This window comes from Neopelma chrysocephalum, unplaced genomic scaffold, assembly GCF_003984885.1.
Source record: "Neopelma chrysocephalum unplaced genomic scaffold, ASM398488v2 Primary Assembly neopelma1_155, whole genome shotgun sequence".
Lineage (NCBI taxonomy): Eukaryota > Metazoa > Chordata > Aves > Passeriformes > Pipridae > Neopelma > Neopelma chrysocephalum.
Genome location: NW_020897817.1, coordinates 60,245 through 69,417, shown reverse-complemented (window position 1 = coordinate 69,417; position 9,173 = coordinate 60,245). Strand labels below are relative to the sequence as shown.

The following is a 9,173-nucleotide window of genomic DNA, read 5'->3' as shown; positions in this document are numbered from 1 at the left end:
TCTGGGGCATCCTTGGTGGTGGCCACCTCTGGGGCATCCTTGGTGGTAGCCACCACTGCAGCATTCTTGGTGGCCACCTCTGAGGCATTCTTGGTGGTAGCCACCACTGCAGCATTCTTGGTGGCCACCTCTGAGGCATTCTTGGTGGCCACCTCTGAGGCATTCTTGGTGGTGGCCACCACTGCAGCATCCTTGGTGGTGTTCTTGACAGCTGTGGTCACCACTGAGGCCCTCTTGGTGGCCTCAGCAACCGACAAGGCATTCTTGGCAGCCACCACTGTGCTGTTGGCAACTCTGTTGTGCTCTGAAAGACACAAAGTTCCCCTTTGGTGAAGGAAACAAGGGAAAACACCGTCAGCAAGCCCAGTGTCCCGTCCTGAGCCACAGCAGGACCTGTGGGAAGCATCTGTGCCACTGTGGTTGGGAGGTGGATGGCAGTCAGTGACAGGATGTCCCAAACAGAGTCTGTTTGCAGCTACTGACTGGGCAGCTCAAGAACCAGGTCAGAGCCAGCAGCCCCCTGCAACAGCACGATGGACAGATGTTACAATAGCCTCTCTCCCCCCCTTCCAGCCATGCTGCCTGGGAAGAACAGGCTTTTGCTGGGGCAAAACTTCAAGGAAAGGTTCCTCAGTGCAGCTCTGTCCTACAGAACACAGCTTGGGGGTGAGAGGCACAAAGTCCCCATTGCACCACACTGCCTTTGCCCCACTTCCCACAGGCCCACAGATTTCCCTTGAGTACAGAGCTCACCTGCTGGGGCAAGAGAGTCCTGGAGACGGATGTGCAGAGCCAAGATGCAGAGCAGCAGGCCTGGAATGGAGTGGGGATGGCTGAGACCACCACATCTGCTGCCCGCTCTACAGCCCAAAGAGCCTCCCCAGCAGCAAGGCAGCCTTGAAACAGGTGAGCAGGGATACTCCCCACCCTCCCAGAGCCCCAGGGGGCCAGTGGCCACCCCTTGTCCCAGGGAGGGACAGCTGGGGCAGGGACAGACCCAGGATGGGGGATGGACATGCTCTGGGTGCTGCACCAGAGCCCCTGTTACCTTGAACGGGCGGGACGAGCCATCGGCGACCGGCCATCGTCATCCACCACGGCTGCACCCGGACCTGGCAGGAGGACACGGTCAGAGCTGCCCCCCGAGGTGTGGGGCAGACACCCCAGCACATCTCTGGGCTCTACCTCCAGGGCTCAGCCCCAGTGACAACCAGTCGCTCCCTCCTGAGAGACTCCCCAAACTCACTGAGGCCGCTGCCGGGGAACGGGAGCCCCGGGGAGCTGCGTGTGCTGTTGGTGTGGCAACAACCCTCCCTGGGCCTCAGCACAGACCTGCAGGCAGCGCGGGAGCAGGGTGCAGGGTGACACAGTGACACCTGCCACCACACAACAGTTTGCTGATGCCGCTTCAAGTGAAGATGTGGCCTGGCTCTCCCTTCTGCTTTCTCTACTTTCATTCCAAATCTTTACCTGTTTTTCTAAGGAAACAGCAGATTTGAATCCAAACAGGCTCCAAAGCCAAGTTCTCCAAGAACTGTAACACTCCCCTCCTGTTTTATGATCTAGGCTGAGTCACCATTCCCCCAGGACCTGGAGTGGCCAAAGCTTGTGCAGAGACCTCCGAGGCCGTTTGCTCAGAGTGACAGGGAAGACAATGCCAGCTGGTGCCTCTCACCTTCCAAACCAGGGCAGCCACCACTCAGACCAGCTGTGGACATCCCTGAGCCCAGCACCACTAGTGCCAGGGCAGGCAAGGAACCAACAAGGAACCCACATGACCCGGCCTCATCCCAGGAGAACAACCTTCCCCCGGGGAAGGAGAAGAGCCCATGGCATTGACTCACCTGTCTGCCTGTTCCTGCACCTGCAGCTGCTGCCAGCACTGGAGAACCTCTGAGCAGGTGCTGTGGCACTGCCCCACAGCCCAGCCCCACCCCTGCCAGCCACCACCCAGGGGAAGTGTCCCCTGGGGCTCCACAGCAGCAGAGACGCAAATGGCCCTGCACAGCAACAGAGAAAGGGCTTATGAGGCTGGAGATGTCACATGAGCCACCACTGCACCTGAGGGGCTGGGAGGCACAAGGACTGCCACTGTCACATATGACATGTGTGGCCTCTGCACGATGGACCTGCAATTCCTGAGACAGCACGAATCTGTGGGGTATGTACAGGCATCTCCAAGCATGGCACTGGGGGCCAAGGGTGCTGAAGTCACAGCAGTCACCTCTAAATGCATCATCTGTTCCCATCTCCATCCTCCTGCACCACAGAAGGATCTGCACAAGAACCTACCAGGTCCTTCAAGCCAGCAGCAGCGTCAGAGAAATCACCATGCACTGTCCCCACAGCCCAAGCTGACCCAGCTCACTTGGTAATTCCCTGAAAAAACATAGTGGCCAAAGCTCCCCAGGGAGACAGACCCAAGGTAAAAGCAGCCCTTAAGCCAGGTGAGTTTGTTTTGCAAAGGAGCCCAAAGAAAACCACACGCTCGCAGCCAGATCTAGAACAGCACCATTACCTGTTGGCACTGTGTCCAAGTCCATGTGCTTCACAGAGTCAATCTCACCATAAACATTTCCATCAGAGTGGGAGTGAAAGAAAGAATTGTTTCTGACAGCTCTAACTGGGTAAAAAGCATTTTAAACACGTAATAAAACCTCTTCCTTCCACCATACGAAAGGAGACGAGTCTCTCGGCACTTCCTAAATTAACATGAGTTTATTTTTCAAGGTATTTTTTAATATAAAACAATGTCACAAGTCTGCTTTTCACAAGGGGCTTACTAGAAAGTGACTCTATAAAGTATCATTTCAATCTATATTCATGCACATACAAAATCCAAAAACTGAGGAAGTCAGAGCTGCTGCCACATCCACTCACTCCACAGATGTGGGATCCTTCACCTGGGGGCAGCTACAGCAGCCCTTGGCGCTTCAGGTCCTCATAGGTCTTTTTATTCACGACATTCCCGCTGGAATCTTCATATTCCTCCTGGAACCAAACCAACAGTTTAGAGACACTGGGTACAGCCTTTGAATTGTAGCTCCAGCAGAAGCCACTACACATGAGCACCCTGCCAGAAAGACAGGCAACAGATCTGCCAGCAGGTCCTGGGAGAAAGAGCTCATCCAGAGCTGGAGTCATTACAGGCTGTATTTCCCACTGTTGAAAAATGGCTTGGGACAGAAGCTTAGGAAAAGGCACCAGCGTAAGGAAGAACAGTGCTCCCAGCAGGAATGGGAGGGTCCCACGGACACAGGACTGGAGGCACTGAACACCTCTCACTGCTCACCTCTGTATCGGGCTGCCACCTCTCTGAAGCCTTCTGCTGTTTCAGCTTTGCCCACACTGCAAACACAAAGTCAAACAGGATCTGATGCCATTTCCCTCGAGGTACTTGTTTTTAACCCAGTAAAATACACACGTGAGCTTTTTTCCCCCCCTTCTTCTAAAACACTTCAGCAGTCCAGGAATGTACCTAACATCCATTACAAAGTTATAATTCCTGTGTGGTTACAGAAAGGCACAGAACTGCAGCAAACAAGGCTTTAAAGTGATAGTTCAGGATGGGACACGAGACCAATGTCCAAACCCACCCCTTCAGAAAAGGTGGTGTTCTCTCACACGTTCCCTGTTCTGCCATCACTACTTACACGAGACTGCATCCTCGATCTGTGTGACGTTGGCAAAGTGTGCCGTGTTGGGAATGCCCAGGCACCGCATCCCGTGGGCATGTCGCCACTCCTGGTGGGGGGGAAGAGATGAGAGGGCAGCATGAGAGGGAACAACACGTCCTCCACAACACCAAAGACCACAGAGGCATTAACACCTGAACAGGGTGCAACAAATACTACCAAAGTACAAATCTACCAGTCTAAAAGCTTCTATAAAAGTATTTTTTTCCTGTACTGTAGACAGTGACACGACAGCAGCCATCAAGAGGCACCCTGCACCATCAGACCTGGGCACTCAAAACAGGGTTCAAATGAGCAGGGACTGTTCAGCATCAGCAGGAGAGATCTTGGGGTGCCCTACACAACCTATGGATCCCACTGCACGGCCCTGACCCCCTGTCAGAAGGGGCAGAATTGCTACCTGGGGATCCCAGGGACTCCCAGGTGACTCATTGCAAGGACTGGATGAACCCAGCAGGGCTGTTCCTGCAGTGACCATCACTTACTGCAAAGTGCCGCTGGAACGCCTTGGGCCCTCGGTAGGTGTAGTTACCACAGATCTCACAGTTGTAGTTGATGTTTAAACCATGGAGTTTATACAGCCAGTAGGGGATGGGCTGCAAGCGAGGAGACAAGAGGATGAGGATACACAAGGATCAGGTTGCGTGGCAAAGCAGCTCAAACAGGGGAGCAGCGTGGAGTCAGTGACCCCTCCCACTCCTCCAGGCCTGATGCTCTCGGTTACCTTCCCATCCCAACCAAGAGGCAGATTTTTAGGGTTATAAATGATTTCATTTTCTTCATCTTCACTCTCACTCTCACTGATCTGCTCTTCCTCCTCCTCCTCCCTCTCCTCCCCGGTCCGCGCCTGCTTGCGCTGCACGTTCTCATGGGTGAGGTGTCTCTGTTCCTGGAGAAGAGAAGGCAATGTCCACACACTGTGACAGCAACAAAGTCGGGGCAAACTCTTGCAGTGAGAAACTTCCTCAATGTACAGAGGGAGGGAATGGAAGACCAGTATGAAGCACAGAACTCCCACCTTACTCAGCCAAACAACTTCAGTTTTTAGTACCCTGACATTTCCTACTTGCCAAAAACAAAAACCTTGTACCACTGTTAGCACTTCCCAGGTGACAGGCAGCAGCAGCAGCCACTCTGCTGAAAACAATCACCCCACACCAAAGGCAGGCAGCAAGGCTGAACAAGTAAAGGTTTGCAATGCCGTGTGACTTAGGCACAAAATAGATGTGATGCACCACACTGATGTGGTGCTGTCTGTGAAAGCACTGGGTAAAGATGTGGATGACCTTCCAGTCACTATTTGACAGCTCTGAAATAAAAAGCTCAAAGAAAAAATAAAATCCTTACCCCAAGAACTTCTACATACTCATAAATCTGAGCTTCCAGGAACGCCAGATCTTTATTTCTTTCAGTGTCTCTAGAAATAGAAAGAGTAACTTTATGCAATTCACAAGTTCAGCTCTGATATCTTCCATTTGGTTCAGCACTATTTGGTCTGACATGAAAAGCTTCTAATCTCTCTGTAACAACTACACAAGAGTGGCCACTATAGAACACCCCTCATCCAAGAGGAGAGAACACCACCAGCCTCAGAATGATCTCTAAGAACTCACCTTTTGCTTCCTTTTGTCTTTGGATTCTTAGCAAACAAGGAAGGATCAAGTGCTTCCAAGGATTTGCCTTTAGTGCTAAAAAGCCTCTGAGCACGCTCCTCCAGAGTCCTACAGAGAAGCAGGGAGGGGGTCAGTCCAGACCATAGTTTTACATTTCCCAAGAACTATTTGAATTCATGCAACAAAATTCTAAATGTAGCTTTTATGAGATCAAAAGATTCCTATTATCTTTGCCTTCCTTCCTCAAGCCAAAGTCTTCTGTATCAGAGACTCCTGTATAGGACCTGGTCAGAGCAGCAGATCCCAGTACCCACTGCTTGGTTCTTAATGTTTTACCTTTCAAACATCACTAAGGTAATTCTAGTACACCAGAGATGACCAAACAAGTATCCCAGAAAGGAACGTGAGACAGGAAGACCTCAAAAACTTAAAGGAACTCTACAAAGACTGCACCTTACCCGCCACACTTCAGCCCCAGGGCCAGCAAAGCTGATTTTAACCTGTCCAGTCCCAAGGAGGCCAATTCCTGTTCAATTAAATAAACCACTGTAAGAGATGATCTGTTCAACACATAAAATATGGATGTAGCCCATTTTAGCTCATTAAAGAAGAGCTTTTCATACTGATGAAAAGTATTCAATAAAGGACTGTCAAGGGTGCACCCCTCCTCACTGGAAAATAAGGAATGTGACAAATCTAACCAGGTCTTTCAAGCTACATCCCCCAATTGGAGAAATTAAATCATCAGTATCATCGAAGTTTTACCCAGAAAGCACAGAGCCAGGGAGGAAAGCACTAAAATTATGCAAAGAAACCAAATGTCTGAGCTTCCACCTGCTCCAAATGTGGTAGCAAGTGCAGAACACTGGAAACGCACCTCCCAGGAGGAGAAGGCCGAGAGGTCCAGGTGGGCGCCGGCGTGGGTGAGGGCACTGCTGGTCTCTTTCTGCCAAGAAAACCACATGCAAGAGCTGCATGACATCCCACAAGGCTTCAGGCCATAGAGCATTTCAACCTCAGGAAAAACAGTTCATTTCTCAGAGAAAAATCCCCTCACTAAACTGAAAATGGAACAGTAGTAAAGATGCAATATGCACCAACCTGAAACAAGGTTCATTTCAAACCAGTTGTGCTGGGTTTCACATTCAGGTCAGTCCCACCCTGCAGCCTGGAGACACAGAGCTGCAACCGGGTCAGGGTCACCCCCAGCAATGACTTTACACAAATGACTCACAGAAACCCCTCAGTACCACAGCACATCTCCCAGGCTCAGGCTGCTCACCGGCCAGCCCGGGAACGTGCCGTTCTCCCACTTCTTCTCAAACTCCGTCTGAATTTTCCCAAAAAGTTCATTCTGGTCCAGCAACGGTTTCACTCGATCTGTGTAATCCTGCAGGTACTCCAGGAGCATTTCAAGGTACCTGGCAGGGGAAGCACAAGCACAGGTAATTCACTATCACCCTCTACCCACATCTTTGGACAGTCACTACCCTCTAGTGCTGCAGAGGGAGGTGACCGAGGTCAGGACAGTTTTCCACACAGGATTTCTGGGCACAGCAGTTAGGAGGGTACAGTCAGGCCCTTCCTCAGAGCAGAATGAGGCTCTCCACATCTCTGCTGCACTGTGTCTTTGCCTGGGGCTCAGACACACAGCTGAGCTCAGGGACCCGATTTATGGGAGTTAATCATAATCTCAGCAGCTGAACACTTCAGAAGCAAATTCCTTCTCACCAACTGCCATAAAGGAAGCAGGCAAACAGGCTCACCTTTTATATTCAGCATTTTTTCTCTCCTTAGGAATATCAAAGAGTTGGTCGAATGTGGATAAGTAAGTGATATAATCCAATTTCTAAAAAAAAAAACTGTGAGTCAGAGTTCATATACACCCAAATTAACATCCAGGTCCCAGAACAGAGCAGCTCCAGCCCGTGCAGGGCCTGGGGATCCCTAGACCCTGCCACACCAAGCACTGGAGGTGCCCAGACACAGCAGGCACTCACCTCTGATGATTTCAGGTTAATGTACTTGAGATAACAATCGTGCAGATCCAAGTATCGTCCGTACCCTTCCTCATCCGTGAACTCCACCAGATCTGTAGGAAAGATCATTAAGAACTTTATTATGAGCTTAATATTTCCTACTTATTATGCAACTGCTTTAGAACTGGAAAAGGATTAGCTGTGAACTCGTTTATGCTTAAGGAAGGCATTACAATGCCCTGGACACTCATTGATCAGCCCCAATTGCTGTTCTGTGCAAGCACCAGAACATTCCTCAGGAGCAAGACCACCACTGGGGAACATTCCAGGGACTGCAGTTCAGAAGAACTGAAATAAGAACAATTTTCAGAAGTCGTTTCATAAAAGGGAGGTGGGGCCCTGAAATGTGCAAAACAGATCAAACAACCCATTAGATAATGCCAGAGCTCGAGCAAACCACACACTTACTCTGAGCTTCTTCACTCGGGTTGTCTCTGGCCTTCAGCAGCTCCTCAAACTCCACTGACATGGGAACACAGATCTGCAGGGGCAGACACAAGTCACACAGTGATTTACTTCAGCTCCTGTCCCAGAACAACTAATATAAAACCACAGGAGGTGGCAAACAATGAAACTGCGAACACAAAAGGAACCCAAAGCACTTTTTCAGCTGTCCTGCACAAAGGTGTGTCTTTATCTAGCATGAGAAAAGTGAGCCCCAACCCCAGGCCAGCTGCAGGATGCTCCCAAGCAGGAACACTGTGAGTGACCAGCACTGCTCCCCCTCACACGCTGCCTGGTCCTGAGCAGCTTTGCTCAGGTGACAGCTGGGTGTTCCCAGGACCTGTGTGTTAAGGGAATTAAACTGGAGAAAACAAAAGGTCTGTTTCCTGCAGGGATGAGGCCCAACAGACCCCAGCTCACCTGCTGCTATGGAGGAGGTAATTACTCACCTCATTTGGGTGCTTCCGGTGAAATTCCTTAATTTGCTTCAGTCTGTTGTAAAACTCTGCAAATTCATTTGGCCCAGAAATGGCACTGAGCTCTTCCTTCCGCAGGCTACGAGTTCAGAGACAGGGGCAGGGAAAACAAGGTGACACTGGCACAGCCTTGGTCCAGGTCTGTGCTGCAGTGTCTGACTGCAAACCTCCGACTCCCGTGGGACCTCCCAGCCCACCCAGCTCAGGGGCCTAGGGCCATGTTCCCCTGCCCTGTTGCAGCCCCTGACAGATCCCCGGGGCAGCCACAGCCTCCCCACGACACGAAACGCGGGAGTAACAAACCGTCCCGTGTGCACTCGGAGTCTGCCCTGCGTTGGGTCCCCGGATCCCGATTCCTGCGTTACTCCTCAGGTGTTTACATGGACTCAAAGGGCGCCCCATTTCCTCACCGGTAGGACACGCTCAGGCACACGGGGGCCCCCGGGCACACTCACCCGTCCTTGTCGTCGTACAGGTCCCGCAGGTTGCCGCTCACCTCCATGTACCTCTGCGGGACAAAGGGAAAGCCCCGAGCGCCGCAGGGCCCGTTACCTGGGCGGGCTCCGCTCGGCGCCGGGGGCCCGGCCCGCCCCCGCTCCCGTTGCACTCACGTCCTGCATGGCCCGGGTCCGGTGGTCCGAGTTGATCTGGTCGCGGAGCTGCGGGGAAGAGAGGGGCGGGGAGCGGGAGAGAAGCGGGCGGTGAGCGCGGTCCCGGGCGGCCACCGCCCCCCTCCCCGCGGCCCCGCGGGGCCTCCCCCGGGCGCACCGTGGACTTCTTAGTGAGCATCTCCTTCACCATGACGTCCATGAGCCGCTCCCGCTCCTCGTGGTAGCGCCGCTGCTGCTCCAGGATCGTCTCCATCGCGCCGCCGCCCCGCGCCGCCGCCGCCGGAAGGCCCTGGCG

The 9,173-nt window shown here is 52.4% G+C and overlaps 2 protein-coding genes across 2 annotated transcripts in view; both read right to left on the bottom strand.

Moving 5' to 3' along the window:
- The window catches only part of LOC113976234, a 5,116-nt gene extending 2,518 nt beyond the window's left edge, over positions 1 to 2,598 (bottom strand). The window contains exons 1-4 of the mRNA XM_027701239.1: positions 1,247 to 2,598; positions 1,049 to 1,112; positions 754 to 813; positions 9 to 304 (exon numbers count right to left, since the gene is read on the bottom strand). Of these exons, the coding sequence (XP_027557040.1) occupies positions 9 to 304; positions 754 to 813; positions 1,049 to 1,091 (399 nt within the window). The 5' untranslated portion in view covers positions 1,092 to 1,112; positions 1,247 to 2,598. The remainder of the gene's footprint in view (positions 1 to 8; positions 305 to 753; positions 814 to 1,048; positions 1,113 to 1,246) is intronic.
- A 101-nt stretch (positions 2,599 to 2,699) lies between these two features.
- On the bottom strand, positions 2,700 to 9,173 carry SF3A3 (splicing factor 3a subunit 3). The gene is made up of 17 exons (XM_027701270.1): positions 9,036 to 9,173; positions 8,879 to 8,926; positions 8,723 to 8,775; positions 8,241 to 8,346; positions 7,756 to 7,828; positions 7,309 to 7,400; positions 7,075 to 7,157; positions 6,591 to 6,729; positions 6,186 to 6,254; positions 5,767 to 5,834; positions 5,309 to 5,416; positions 5,043 to 5,112; positions 4,420 to 4,584; positions 4,181 to 4,291; positions 3,654 to 3,744; positions 3,293 to 3,348; positions 2,700 to 2,991 (listed from the first exon to the last, which is right to left on the bottom strand). The coding sequence occupies exons 1-17, from the start codon at positions 9,129 to 9,131 to the stop codon at positions 2,914 to 2,916; spliced, it is 1,506 nt and encodes a 501-aa protein (XP_027557071.1). The 5' UTR covers positions 9,132 to 9,173; the 3' UTR covers positions 2,700 to 2,913.

Excerpts from the sequence above, each read along its gene's own strand:
- SF3A3 (XM_027701270.1), bottom strand. The coding sequence starts at position 9,131 with ATGGAGACGATCCTGGAGCAGCAGCGGCGCTACCACGAGGAGCGGGAG. Across the intron at positions 8,347-8,722 it reads CTGTACGACGACAAGGACGG|CCTGCGGAAGGAAGAGCTCA; the intron begins GTGAGTGTGCCC and ends CTGAACTCGTAG. Across the intron at positions 5,417-5,766 it reads CTGGGGCTGAAGTGTGGCGG|GACTCTGGAGGAGCGTGCTC; the intron begins GTAAGGTGCAGT and ends GCTTCTCTGTAG.